Below are 15,749 nucleotides of genomic sequence, written 5' to 3' on the forward strand. Positions count from 1 at the left end.
CCCAAAATAGTCCAAAAAACCCAACCCAATTATGCAGGAAATATCCCAATCTGGCATCCGAAGATGAGAAGGAGTCGACGCACAACAGCTGAGCGAGGGGTGAGCAGCCAAACAAAGGATCACTACGCCAGTACAAAATGAAAGCATGTGCTCTCCAATGGGAGCCCTGGTTAGGGGAGAATCATTGTGAAACATCCATGTATTGGTTTAAATGGCCAGGGACACAAAAAATAACATTTTCTGATGCAGCAAAGACATACTCTAGCATTTCCATTTACCATTTCAACCAGATATCCAGTTACTCAACACCCATGCTTCTTTCTTGTGTTGCCAATGCTTTGCCACATAGGCCCAAACCAAAAAGATCTGATAGGTCAACAGCATGAAAACAAATCTCTTTCAAAGTAGAAGGACACCCTGTTGTTGGCGCAACTAAAATAAAAATGTCTTTTTTTATCAACAAAAGACAAAGACAGGAAAGCCCTGGACACATTTTACAGCCTTTATTTATTTTCACTTTAAACTATTATTCAGACATTGTTTAGTTAATCTTTAAACAACCACTAAAACATTGTGCAAAAAAGCCTCTAGTGCTTCAAAAGCTTGTGCCATTTTATAATATAAATACATTCATTGTGAAGACTTAAGGTAGTCTGTTTATAGGGGAAGAGGCTTTTTAAGATATGTACAATCTGTCTTCTTTTAACATGATCAGTGCTTCACCAGGCAGATAGGTATGTATTTCACAGGCCTCCTTTCAACAGCCAGAAGCTGTAACATTTGAGACTTGAGTTGTCTGGTGGTTTAATCTACGCTGGTTCTCAATTAATTTCAGCAACATTAAAGGTCTGTCATTTTGAAAGAGGTTATCAGGCATTTCTATTGCACATTACATAAAAGTATGTACATTTCTGTACATATACTACTTTCCAACTACAGTAGGACCTCAGCAAATATCAACTGGCTTTCTTTTTATGCTTTCACAATCTGGGAAAACATAAGACCTCCATGAAAGATCAAATTCACAACAAATCACTGCACCGAAATTAAAAGAAAACTTGTCAGATGGAAGGTCGCCCTGAAAAGGGAGAAGGAAAATATGGAGAACTCAGAGCATGGATGGAAGCATTTACAGAATGGCAGACCTTTTGTCAGAGTTCACAGATTGTACACGTGCTTGATCATATTTTATCATCCTAGAAGGAAGTGGTCTGAAATATATGAACAAGTAAAAACCACATTAGACGGTCATCCATTATAATTTAAAAAATATGCATGGTTAACATTTTTTATTTAGATCAATGTCCATTTCATCCATGAATTTCAGGTTTTTTGTACAAAATCTGACAGCCATAACAAGTCATTCTTCTTAACAAAAACAGTGATGTGAATAAATATTGCTGCAGTTAGGGTTGTGTTTTACTTTGAAGACCTTCCAACGCATCCTGTTCCATTCTCGCCAATCATTCACGTTGGTATGATAAAGTTATGCTAGCATGCATGATACGTAGTTGTAAAGTTTGCTCAAATAAGATGACAAAACACAAACACTTTTGTGTAAATAGATGACGGTGAGACCTATTCATCCTATTCATGGGTGCGGGCTGCATGTTAATAGATGTCTGGTAAATTGCAGTAGTTTCGGTCCCAGTAGTTTCCAGAGAATAGCCAGTCTTGTGCGCCATTGTATGGATTGGGGCCTTGGCGAAACCACCTATTAAAAGAATAGCAGGCATAAATGTATGGATTAGTAGTTGAAACCCTCACAGTTGGAACACAATGCCAGTCTGAAGGGTTTTGGAGTTAACAACTAAGCAATCCAGTAGGAAATTACTATACATACTATCATTAAAGAAATTGTATGTCAAATTAAGAAATTAACAGACATTTTTATCATCTACTTTTAAGCAGATTTGTGTAATTGTTTCTATGTAAAGATCTTCACTGCAACAAATCAAACACAACATACCTAAAAGCAAAGCATTGTCACAAACACCACAAATACAAAATGCAGCCCAAAAGAACAAATTACTCACCCATGGTAATGTTTTTTCTGATGGATGCTACCCCACAGATTCTTCATTTTAGATACTTCACAAGCAGTGAGAGCTGGCACTGGAAGCTTTTTCCACCAGTAGGGGGAGTGGTGCGACTGAACTCCGACCCCCACTGTCTAATCCTTGCCTCGGGAAGTGGCTGTTTCCAGCACATATGTAGGGCACACCACGACCCATGATATCAATTCAATCTTTTTTCTGCCATGCGCAGCAGCTGAGGCAGTTTATATAAAAATCATAACAGATTTGCTCTTTCTCCTGATGTGTCTAATGAGCTCTCTCTATGTGGGGTGGGTTGGAAAAACTATGAGTAAACTGGGGGAAGAGAAGCCATCACAAAAAATATAGCCAAGAGTAAGTAATCTGTTCTTCCAATGGATTGCGCCCTCCAACAGATTCCTCATCTTAGATAGATACACTACCATAGCAGTAAAGCTGGTCCAGAAGAAGGGAGAGTGAGGAAAAAAGCCATAATACCACGAAAATGTGCAGTACCACGAAGAAACTGAGAAGCCATGGAGTCCATGCAGTAATGCTTTGAAAAGGTGTGGAGGGATGCCCACAATGACTATGGCCAGAATTTTTCTTTATAAGTCTGAGGTGGCCACAACACCACTGTGAGAGTGGGTCCTGAGGCCTGATGGTGTCTCCTTTCGGAAATGCCAAGAATGATTGACTGATAGTTGGTTCATTTGGAAGCTTCTGATGCCTGTCTTGCACCTGCAAATGCCACAAAGAGAGAAGCTTAAAGCTCTTTTAGGGTAGGGTTGATGAGATCTTTCCTCTTCTTTAGAAGGATGAGGCAGTGGGAAAAAATTAAAAAATAGACAAGTTTGAATCTGGTGAAATTCATACACCACATTAGGAAAAACAATCAGATAAGATGGTTTAACTGATAATGCAGATCTACGTGATTACTGTGTGGCGTGAAATTCCGAATCCGAAAATATAAAATTCGACAATCGCGCTGTGCAGTGATCAAATAGATCACTTTCTTCCACGTCCCCCTAAACCCTACTTACCTTTTCAGCGGCACACTTCTGTATGTGTTGCCGACTCCCCTCTATCCCTGCAGCATCAGTTCCCTCCAACTAACATGGGTCGGAGCTGGCGCTGCAGCGTCTTTTTTCCTTTTTTTAAACTTTAATGTCCCCCACTTTTAATGTCATGGAAGCAGGGGACACCCCTGCAACCTCTAAAGTCAAAAATGTCAAACAAGGGGAGAGGGGGACACCCCCACAACTCCTGCATCCCCTTGTTCGACAGTATGGAATTTTTTTTTTTTCCAACCATGCAGAATGCGCCCTAAACACACATTCAGCATTTTTCTTCCTCCCAATTCTTGGGCAAAACGGATAATGCGTGTAACTCACCCACTCTTCTGGCTGATGTTAGCCGGAAGAGTGAGTGTTACCAGAAATATTTTTCTGAGTTAATAGTCTTAACAAACAAGAATGAAGCAGCTCAAAGGAGGATCCCATGTGAAAAGTCAGGACCAAGTTCAGATCCCACATTGGAACTCCAAACTATGTTATGGGAAATATTGCCTATTGTAGAACAATATTTGAAGAGGTTGGTGAACACCGAAATCACCACAAAATAATTCTTAAAGGAGCCAGTTTGCAATCCTAACCTGATAAAGAGAAATTGGAGAACTGATGAAGTCCAGATCCCTCTCCCCACACCAAGTACACAACTTCTTCCAGTAGTAGTGGTAGGCAGTCATCCTGCAGAGCGTAGGAACCTCCAGGACCTCGTTCAGAAAATCCCAATCCCTGTATCTAAGCCTCTCAATAATCAGTCATGCAGAATGAGTGTGATGAGGTTCAGGTAGAGGACTTGCCCTCCTGATTGAGACAGAATATCCACTCTCTTTAGGAAGTATTGAGGAGGGCAAATGGCCATGACAGGAGATCGGAGTACCACATCATCTGGGGCAATCAGGATCATTGATGTCCTGAATCTCTGTAACCTTTTGAGTAACTGCAGGATTATGGAAATCGGTGGGGTCTGTAAGAAGAGATAGAAGTCTCTCTGGGAGGTGCGGGCGCGCGATTCCCTTGAGCAGAATAGAAGGCACTTCCTGTTGATACTGTAGGCGAACAGGTCCAACTGAGGGGTTCCCCAAAGGTCAACGATTTCAGCAAAACCTCCTGGCACAACTCACACTGGTGAGGTACTGAACCCTACGAATGCCACAATAGTTTCCTTCCAGGTCAGATTAGCTGCCAACAGAGAAATGTTGTGCTCAAAGGCCCAGAACTAAAGATACATTGCTTCCCTGCACAGGGATCGTGACCCCTTACAACCTTTCTCCTGAACCGAAGGAAGGTGTAAGTTGCTCACTTGTAACTCCAGGTTCTCCAGCATTGGTAGCTTTCATAGATTCAAATGCTTTGAATACTCCCCATCGCCAAGCTGGGAATCCTCAGTTACACACTTCCTACTTTTCTTAATAAAGAAAGTAGTGTCTTTTCTAGTATGTACACCTCATTATGGATGCTTTTGACGTTGAATGTTGTGTCCCACCCCTAGATGCCATGTTCACATTCTAAGCAGGCCTAGTGCAACTTGCCATATTCGCCAGGAGAGCCTTTACCTTGCGTTCGTGTAAAGCGCATGTGAACCAATGAAAGATATCAATGCTGGAGAACTGGAGTTCCAGGTAAGCAACTTACTCCTTCTCCAGCATTCGATCTTTTATAGATCCACATGCTTTGAATAGAATTCATAGCAGTATACCTCAATTTCAGCAATGGTGGTACAGATAAAGGCTTACCATACTGGAATAGGTGTTGCAAGACCGCTCGTCCCACTCTTGTCTCTGCCTTGTTCTGTTCCTTCAGATAGAAGAGACTCATGAAAGGTGTGGGGCACCGGCCAGGTTGTGGCTTGGCAAATGTCTTAGCGGGACATCCACCCACAGACGCTGAAGCCACTGCCGCTCTTGTGGAATGGGCTTGAGCTCTTCCAGTTAATGGTTTACTGACCTTTGCGTGACACATCGATATTGATGACGTTCTCCATCTGGGCAAGCTTTTTTTTTTGGAGATGGCCTTCCCTCGGTTTGAAGGGCTAAAGGTGACAAACAGCAAAGCAGTTTTCCGGCAGGCTTTTGTCCTTTCTATGGGGTACTTTAGTGTCCTCTTGACATCTAGAGAATGCAAGGCACTTTCTGCTGGAGAGGTGGGCCTTTGGAAAAAGGATGGTAGTATGGTTCAATTCATATGAAAGTCTGTTAGGAATAAAGCTAAGATTTGTTTTGAGCACCACCCTGTCCTTACAAAACGAAATGTATGGCTCACTGATTGCCAGTGATTGATTTTGATTGAAGTATTTCTTAACACCAAACAGAGTAAACTATATACGGGCGCAGATGTCAACTAAAAGATAAGATTTAGGAGTGCAAGTTCAATATATATTCTGTAAGCAAGCTGTAGAGGTGGTCCCAAATATGGCCTGCACTCCAGCCACCCATTTTTGAAGTACCAGGAACGTTCACACCGAGATATGTGACGTATGATGGACAAATAAACCAGCAGAGAGCCGCGTTAGGACTCTGCCCAGTGCCCATCAGAAGAGCAAAACCTATTGAAGCGCCAATAACCAGACAACCATGGACAGTAAGGTATCCATTGAGACAACCCTACCAGCAAATGAGACGAAATGAAGATTGCTTAAACACTGTCGCAGAAGAAACTCAAAAGGCCTTAATTGATAACGAATAGTGAAGACACAAGGGCCTCGACAGACTCACAGATGAAAGAACAACAGCTAAAAGATGACACACAAAGAAGAAATATCCTGAATGAGGATATCATGAACTCAGAAGGAAGTATGATGTTGAAACATATAGAAACAAACTGTAAAACAGGATGAAAATAGTCAACCAGCTAACGCCTGTACATATTCTTGTAACACAAGAAGCTAAGAAAGCAGCGCGGCTTGCTATGCTTAGTAGAAGAATAGAGCGGCAAGCGCCAACTATTTATCTACCTCAACCAAGCACACTATATAAGTGCAAGTCCACTTTATACAAAAGCAGAATTCACTCAGGTTACTAAGGGTCAAACATGACAGGATTCGTATCCCAGCTAAAACTAGAAGAGACGGCGGAATCGAAACTCAGCAAGGAACAGGCCGTGCCTGCGGAGTCTAGGACAAACCAAGAAAGGGAGGCGGACAGTAACTTCAGAGAATTGAAACTTAAGAGCATAGCAGCCTGCCTCGTGAAGGTCGAGATAAGGAGGCCCAGGCAGGTAGCCGGCCGAAATGAGGATTAAATGCACAAATAGAAGGAAAACGAAGCCGATTCACGGTGTACTAACAAGTGACCAGCCAAGCGCGAAGAGGCACCAAAGTCTGATGCCACCCAAAAAACAGAAGATACCATAACTTTTCCTGACAAGAAGCTACAGTTTCGAGGCAAACCACAGCCAACTAATTGACACATAGCAATAACGTACTGATTGATGGAAGGGAGGCTGGGTGAATCTTGGGACATCCTGCATCTGGGTGACCACTCTGCATGCTGCTAATTAAAGTGGAGATTTATGCCTAGGGTTGTAGCCAACCCAATCACAATGGACCAAATAATCTAGGGTCCTTTAGCTAGAAGAACCAATGAGACGTCGTACGTTTAGTGACATCTGTATGAGTAATGTTAGAGGGAAGGGCGTAGATGCCCACCTGATAAGGGTTATCCAATCCTCACACTCCATTACCATATACAGATATAGTACCTATACTCAAGTTACAATTCTATTGGTTGGAAAAGGTATGACAAACTTATGAGTGTTACACGTCAAGGATGACTTATTTTGGGTATAACTTTTACTGTTTGAATGAAGATTGTTGGGAGTTGAAGCAAGACGGGTTATCGCATCACTGTTGATTTCCATGTTTCCCCGTTTTTTGTACTTGTCATTAAACGGACTCCCCTTTGCCAAACCATTGAGTTGTCCTTATTGATTGGTGTTGGAGTAAGAAATCCTGCACCCCTTCCACCTGAAGGTGCAGCGATCTTGTCTTAAAGTACTCGAGGGCGAGCTCTGACTCTATGGGCCAGTCAGGGGTCACTCCCTCTTGTGTACACTTGGCAGCAGAGGATGGTTAGAAACCATCGATTATTGATTAAAATAAGACACCTATTGATCGTCGACACAAAGTAATTCTAGGTTTTCAGCAATATCACGAGTCCTTCGCCATTCGACTGAGTAGACTGTGAAACTCCCCGTGGACAATGGTAGTGTAACTGACCCAAGACTGTAGTCGGGGCCTGAAGGGACCCGTTTTAAAAACATATCCCTTCCCATTCCTACGGGCAGCTGATCGGATGAAAAACCGGAAGGAGGCGGTAACGGAGGCGGTGATCCCGAGGGTCCAGAGACAAATGGTGCAAATGGTTAGTGAATAAAAAAGAAAGACAAATTTAGTGCTTTGGCAAACAAACGACGTACTCCTCAGAACAAGTAAAGGGAAAACGTAATGGAGGGAGTAGGAAAAACAAAATAGTCAGAAGCAGAGAAGACTGTGTATATATATATATATATATATATAGGGATAATGACTCGAGAATAATTGAACAAATAGAGAATACCAGGGTGGACACCTGACAAGAGAGAGGATACCAGGGCGGACACCTGAGAAGTGAGAGGACACGCCTTATTCCTGCGCTTTAATATAGGGGTCAGAAGATACATGAACCCAGAGTCCCACATAATGGGGAACAATTAGGCTACCACCATGTTTAAAGACGTCGTGAACGGGGTTAGTTTAAACTCCATGTAGGGGTAATTATTAGAGGCAGAGATATTTGTGTCCAGCTGGTGTCTGTCCTATATGTTTTGTGTGGCATCATCTGTGAAATTGTTATTAGGAAAACTGGATGAAAATTGTTGAGCGATTCGACAATTGAGAATGAATGGCACCTGAACTAAATGTTTTTGAGCAAAGTGGTGATATAGGAGATTTTGGTTGGTGGAAAATTTGGTTTGGAGCTTGCAGTGTTTGGTGCTCGCTCATATTGTTACAAGCTCTTTTAATCACACAGTGTATTGACAAGTGTTGTATGAGAGGAAAGAAAACAGATATAAACATGGAAGACATAACTCTATTAGCACACTTATGCAAACAGTTGCCGAAACAGGCACCCAAGCTAAGGAAGTATAGCACTGAGTGGATTAAAGGTACTGCCCACAAGATGTTTATGCCATGGCCACAAAATGGGTCTTTATCCAAAGCCATTTTACAACACATGACGACATATTTGCAGGCCACATATACAGGCAAAAAGCCAGAGAAACGTCTTGCTGCTCTAGAACTCTGGAAGATGTTTGAACAGGCAAAAGAGGAAGAGCCTCCAGCGGATTGGATACTTAATGTATGCACAGAGGGGGGTGAGATGCCTACCGCACCACCTGCCCCGCCTGAAACAGAAACCGAAGAGAGTAAGACTGAGGGACACTACCCATTAAGAGAGCTTAAAGCAGCCACAGGGTACAGCAACCCTGCATATGAGTCACCTACATACAGTAGTGAAGAAAACCAAGGGAAGGATAAGGACAAGAATCTTACCTGTGCAGTCCCGAGGGACAAGGGGAGACGCGATGATGAAAGAAAGGATCAGGCACAGACAAGTGCATCTCTCGACAAGGAGAGAGAGAGGGAAAGAAGTGGAAAGGAAGCGAAGACAGAACTGATGAGATAGCATTCGCAAAAGACAAATGGATGGGAGGACAAATCTTATTGAAACTCGATGGAAAATGAAGTAGACGTGAGACCTAAAGAGAGGTTAGATGAGGCACAGAGAAAGGAGAAAGAGAAGGAGTTAAGGGACGAAAGGATAAGAAGGAAAGATAGGCTGAGGCGAGAACAGCTATATCGCGAAGAGCAGGAAAAGCAGCTCGATCACAAACCGAGAGCAGTCTATGATCAAGACAGACAGAAACAGCAAAGGTTGGAAGAAGAGCAAAGGGTATGTGAAAAAAGGATAAGGAGATGAAGAGATGAGGAAATACGAAGGGCAGATGAATGTAGAAATGAAAAGAGAAGGGAAGAAGATCGGGTCAGAGAAGAGGCGAGGAAGCGCAAAGAATTTGATAATGATATTGAACCTAAGCGCAGAGGGCACGCGATTTCTAATATTTGGAGAGGGAAGTTAAAAAAGAACAGATCCAGTTGTAGACTGGGAAGACATTGAAGAATTCTTTCCTGCGTATGATTCAGTACCAGGCACGTCTAGGGCAAATATTGAAGATGACTTCAACACCAGAAGCATCAGAGAAATGATCAATAGAATATATGATGAAATCAGGCTAGCACAAATACCCCAAGGATAGGGGGAGGACGAGCGCCTGGAGAGCACTTAGCTGTATGACACGGAGGATGTCACCCGAAGTAGTGGGAGTAGGAAACTGTCTCTGGATAGAATAGAAATCAGTAGAAATGATGATGACATAGGAAGTTGCGTGAATTGGGAACAAACAATGTCCGACTCCGAAGAGGAGGAGCGCGAGGCAAATGAAAAAGGGAGACGGGGAGAAAGACGACTCCCAAGGGAAAGGGGGGTACGATGGTCAGATGCTAGCGAATCCGCACCAAGGGCATCAAAGTCTACCGCACAGTCTGACTGGCATGAAGGAATACCCCAGGCTCAGAGGGGGGTGTCGTCACCGCCCATTGTAGACAGATTAAGGACATTGCCAGGTAGACGGCGATGCAGGAATATTACCCCTACGATAGACAGGAGAACAATGAGGGAAGAGAAAGAGGGCTGCACACTCCAATTTCCGCTACTAGAAAAAGGGGGAGCAAGACTACAATATATTCCATGGCCACACATGGATTGAGAAAACCTGAAGAACAAGCTTCCAATGCTGACATAGGGAGCCGGAAAATGGATACATGAGTTAGAAAAAATGACAGGAGGAAACACGCTAGCTATAGGGGACATTAAAGGTCTCCTGATCGCCATACTTGGTGAGAGAGCAGACGATGTGTGGACACGGGCAGGCTACCCTGGTGTAACCACAATTAACACTGCGCATGACGGAGCACCATTCAACAACTGCAGAGCAGCAGTATGTAAAGCGCTACGAGTGCTTTACCCAGACACTTCCGATATGGGAGCTATAATGACTCGAAAAATTAAGGAGTCAGAAGATCCGTTAATTTATATCCAGAATTTCCAAGACGCGTGCATGCTCGAAATGCATGAATCTTGGACGAAATCAATACCTGTGTTTTACCACATATTCGGCCAAGGATTGCCAGAACCAGTGCAGAAACAGCTCAAGAAATTGGTAGGAGTTGCGGCTAAACCTTGGGCTGAAATACAGTTGACTATCGCACATTAATATAGACTGTTGCAAGAAAAGAATTGGAAAAAAAGAGGCAACTCGAAAGGGTGAGGACGCGAAGCTGGTAAAAGAAATTATCAAAGTATGCTCTTGAAGGAGCTATGCTAACTAACGCAGCTGAACAAAACATGCAGCAGGTGGTTAACCCGCAACAGAATAACCAGGGTAACGTAGGATTTTACCCAAGGGGAAGAAGATTTAGAGGAAGAGGATGGCAGAGCAATCAGGGAGGTTTCCAAAGTAATCAAGGAGGCTTTCAAAACATGCAAAATGGTAATTCGGATATGTCAAATTGACAAATAATCCGACCACGGCCAGTATGTTGGCTGTGTGGAATGACAGGGAAAAGGGATGTTGCAGAATGTCCAAGGAATGGGAGCAGGCACGGCGAATCCACCTGCAACCTTACAACAGGGCGTTGCACAGAATCACATGGTGCAGCAACAAGTGCCAGGAGCGCAACAAGGGGCGCAACCACAAAACGTGGGGAATTTTTTACAAGGACAATCCCAACAGACACCGTTGCACGTGTCAAACACGATGAGCACAGGGCCGGTTCAGAACCCTGGAAAGGGAAGCAACACTGGGAATGGGGAAAATCTGCAAGTGCACAGTGGGCCAAACTTATATATAAACTAGGACAGTTCACTGGGAACCCTGATGTGCTCTATCCTATCAGTGACACCAGACCTTCATAGGATGGATGTTGTTATAGGGGGTAAAGAATATTCCTTCCTAGTGGACACGGGTGGAATATGCTCATGCATTCGTGAAGGCAAGTTTTCCTTGTTCGGCGAGGCCATAGATACTCAGAGTTTTACAGGAGCTCACAGTCGAGTTCCCTTTACAGACGCTCTCCCAGTTTCCAAAGGAGAGTGCGAAATGAATGTACCTTTATTGTATTCACATCAGACCCCAGTAAACATTTTGGGTCGGGACTTGAAGACAAAATTGAACATGACAATTTCATTCACAGAAGAGGGCATAGTATGCTCCACTCCAGGAATGCACTATTCAAATGTATGCGAAATGATTAGAGCATACTCAGGACACATAGCCATGAGGGCCATACCATTGGAGCCAGAAATGTTTGCATATGGCATGCGTGTGCTTATGGCAGGATTTCCAGGCCTTGCAGATAGAACCATGAGAACCCCTGATGAGTTTTTGTTCAGACCAAGAATACCTATGCATGAGGAGGAGGGACAAGTATTTCCCTTGATAATACAAACTGCAGCACTGCGAGGGAAAGTAGCACTGGTTGACAGATATGATGATGAAGGCAGACAATGGTGCACGATTATCGCCATCGAAGAAGGGTATCGAGCGACTGACGTCACTGATGACGATCTGTTTGAAGAACAATCAGACACGGAAGAGACAAGGGTGGAAGTGAATCTCGTATTTTGGGTAAAAATGATCAAAAGAGAAGTGCCCCAGAGAATGATGTTGGCACTGAAACGCCCGGATTATTTTGATGAGCATATTGCTAAAGTACCTGTCTTCAGTGTGGACTACAGGACCCTATGACGTAGGCCTCTTGAAGGGGGTGGGAGAAGTGAAAATTAAACTAAAGCCAGGAGCAATTTTGCCGAGAGTCTGACAATACCCCATGTCCAGAGAGGCAGACGAAGGGATTTTTAAGACGATCTCTGCAATGATGGAGCAGGGCATCTTAGTGACGTCAGAATCACCATGTAATACGGCGGAACTAAAGAGCATTGGGGTAATTGGATGGCGGAAGGATTTAGAGGAGCGGAGCTAAATGTTGCTTGATGTATGTTATTTGTTGTTTGTTGATGTGTGTAAAAGATTTTAAAGGTTTGTATAAACCGAATAAAATAAAAAATAATAAAAAATATGGCAGTTTTTCCTGTCAAGAAATCAAAGGGGGGGGGGGTGTTGGTGTTTAATCCAGGATTTACAAGCATTAAACATTATTGAAGCCGAGTTCCCTTTAGTCCCTAATACATCTACAATTCTATGTAATGACCCGTCGAGGCAAAATGACTCCCAAGATCTGACATCATTCACGTTCAGACAAATGCATCTGAAAAGCATGAGGCTGCCACAAGGGTACTTTGAGTCCCCATCCATTTTCAACAGAGTCCTGCAGATGGACCTAAGCAATATTGCATTAGAGAGTGCTGTCTTCCAGTATGTGGATGATATCCCAATCTGCAGTACCACAGAAGAGCAATGCAGGCACAATTATGTTAAGCTACTGACCATACTGGCTGAGAAAGGCTATAAGGTTGACAAGGAAAAGTTACAATATTGTCAACAGGAAGTGCTGTACATAGGCCAGCTGATCTCTCATGAAGGAAAGAAGGTGACCCCAGAAAGGGCTGAAGCAATATTGAACACGGCTAAGCCACACACGATAAAGCAAATGCAGAGCTTTCTAGGCCTGTGCAACTATGTTAGGGCATGGGTTTTCGATTACAGCTCGTATACTAAAGCCTTTATTTCAGGCCCTAAAGAAGGCCCAAGTGACACAGGAAAAAATTGAATGGTCTGAGACGATGGAGAAAGGGTTTACTGAACTCAAGAGAGCAATTTGTACGGCTCCAGTTCTCGGAATTCCTAATTATGCAGAGGAATTCGACCTGTTTTTGCACACAGATGCTAACGTTATGACGGCAGTGCTCGCCCAAAGAACTTCACTGGGCTACAAGCCCTTAGCATATTACAGTGGGAACCTGGACCCAGTAATGAAGGGCCACTTCCCATGCGAACTGCCGCAGCGTTCGTCATAGAGAAAGCGACAACCATTGTAATGGGATGTTCCATGACGTTATACGTCTAGCATTCATTATTTGCCATTTTAGAGAAACCAAACCGCACATTGACAACTCAGAGAGCTTCTGCTCATGAAGTGATCATATCAAATCCCTTGATTAAACTAGTCCGATGTAAGATAGATGTAAGATAGTGAACCCAGCTATGTTTATAGCAGAGCCGGTCACTAAAGGAGAGCCGATACATGACTGAACGAATTATGAAGAATTCTATGATGAAATCCCCAGGGTAAAAGAAAATGCCTTGGCGAGAGGAGAGATCGTCTTTATTGACGGATCTTCAAGGGTCGAGCAAAGGGAGGGACAAAGATACACAGGCGTTGTGGTGATGAAACACACAGCAAATGGAGAATTTCGAGTACATGTTAGTGTCCGAATACCATCCCACTACTCAGCAGAGGCTGCAGAATTATTGGCGTTGATACTCATCATTGAGAATCACGCAGACCAGGAAGTAACAGTGTACAGTGACTCCGCCTATGTGACATCAACAGTACACGCAGGCTTAGCGCTCTGGAAGAGGAGGGGCTACCTCCGACCGGATGGCACGTCGGAACGGCACCTAGCCTTATTGGACAGGCTGATTAAGGCACTACAGCTCCCAGTGGGCATAGCGGTCATGAAATGCGCCGCATATACCAAGGGGACAGATTTTGTGTCATGCGGAAACCACGCAACAGATACGGAAGCCAAACGTATGTCATCCAAAAGTGAGACGGTTATGGAAGTGGAAGTGGCGTGCACCCATGAAAGGATGATGGTAGCACGAACCACACCAGAAGCCTATACCAATCTTGGGCAAACACAACTAATGGAACTCCAAGGGGAGGCAGCACAGGAAGAGAAAAACCTATGGCGACGTCGAGGGTGTTCTTTAAACCCCTCTGACAGCTTGTGGCGACAAGACAGCACTGGTAAACCAGTAATGCCTGTATCCCTACTAAAAATAGGGTTGGAACAGTTGTATTACCCGACGCACATGACAAAGGAGAATCTAGCAGCAACCCTCGCAGAAGACTGGTTTATAATGAATTTAGCTGAGCATGTTGCATTCTTTATGGTGAGCTGCATAATCTGCCAGCAATTCACTGCTGGGCACACATTCAAAGTTATGAGAGCAGTCATTCCCAGGCCAAATGGGCCTTTTCAGCACTTGCATGTCGATTACGTCGACATGATTCAAATATGCAACAGTTACAGGTACTTAATTGTCGTGGTGTGTCCATTCTCTAGATGGATAGAAGCAGGTCCAAACTCCTGTGAGGCCAAATTCCTTGTGAGGGAAGTGTTCCCTAGGAGGGTGGGGGGGGGGGTGTGGTGGTGAAGTAATGAGATCAGATAATGGGGCTCATTTTGTAAATGCAGTCTTTGGGCAGATTAGCTTGGTGCTTGGTATAAAGCACAAGTTCTCATCGGCGTATCATCCAGAAGGTAATGAGATCTGTGATAGGCTCAACGGCTTCTTAAAGGAAAGGATAGCCAAGTTGAAGCTCACTCTAAAGAGGGGATGGTTGGACGGCTCCGACCATCATCTCACGCCACACGAGATAGCCACAGGAAGAAGCATGCGCACTCCCCTGACGCCGCGAGATAGAGCTAGATGTGATGCCCAGTCGACCAGGGAGATTCTGGGAACGGAAATGCAAAACTATCTGAACTGCATGACATCGTGCCTTAATGTAATTTCAGACCAGCTGCAGCAACGACGAACAGGGTGCAAGGCAGCGCAGGACACAGAAAGAGACAATACATCAGACACAGCTCAGGGTCTAGGTGCTGCACTCGTCTTCCCTGGAGATACTGTTTTAGTGAGAAATTTCACAAGGGAAAAGTGGGATGAGCCAAGATTCAACGGACCATTCACAGTTGAAGACGTTACTCCATCCGCAGTCAAGTTACAAGGGAGAAGAGCTTGGATCTTCCTGGGTGATATCAAGCCATATGTCGGAGGAAAGGCCCTGCCTGCACCCCACCACGAAGAAGCTACAGACAACGGAGAAGAACCCCAGCATGTGCAGACGAGATCCATGACGAGGAAGGAGGACGTATGACCTGCAAAGTACAGACAAAGAACCCTTTTGCAAGTTCTGACACTCTGTGCATGCTAGTTGCAGGGTGAAGAAGAAATGTGCGCATACAAGCCACAACACGTTTGGTGACGCAAACTTTTGAACCAAGTCACACTTAAGCCTTGATGAGGAAAAGACTACAACAAACTTTTGAACAAATATAGTCAAATTGGAAACAGATACAGCATCCCAATGCATCCATAACCGACACTTTGTGTGACAGCACTTATGGTGTCCCACAGTAGAGATATCACAAAGGACGTGGTCACGTACTTCCATTTTGTGTTAAGATCTTACCTTTCACTGGTAGGGGGGCTCACCAGTGTCACAGACTTTCTTCAAGATCCTGACAACGAAAAAATAATCAGACACCTGCTTACTGTCATTGGGGAAGCATTCACTGTACTCCCGGAGAACGGTGAGAAGGACATAAATGCTTCCATCTTAGGCGATACTAGATGA

General features: G+C 44.0%; 1 protein-coding gene across 9 annotated transcripts in view; it reads right to left on the bottom strand.

Annotated features, from left to right (window-relative positions):
• Positions 1-488: 488 nt before the first annotated feature.
• The window catches only part of OSBPL1A (oxysterol binding protein like 1A), a 2,815,351-nt gene continuing 2,800,090 nt past the window's right edge, over positions 489-15,749 (bottom strand). For all 9 annotated transcript variants that reach the window (XM_069620918.1, XM_069620915.1, XM_069620919.1 and 6 more), the window contains one exon: positions 489-1,714. In XM_069620918.1, coding sequence (XP_069477019.1) covers positions 1,612-1,714 — 103 coding nt within the window. In that variant the 3' untranslated portion in view covers positions 489-1,611. The remainder of the gene's footprint in view (positions 1,715-15,749) is intronic.

Source organism: Ambystoma mexicanum, chromosome 5q (assembly GCF_040938575.1).
Source record: "Ambystoma mexicanum isolate Mex_15411 chromosome 5q, UKY_AmexF1_1, whole genome shotgun sequence".
NCBI lineage: Eukaryota > Metazoa > Chordata > Amphibia > Caudata > Ambystomatidae > Ambystoma > Ambystoma mexicanum.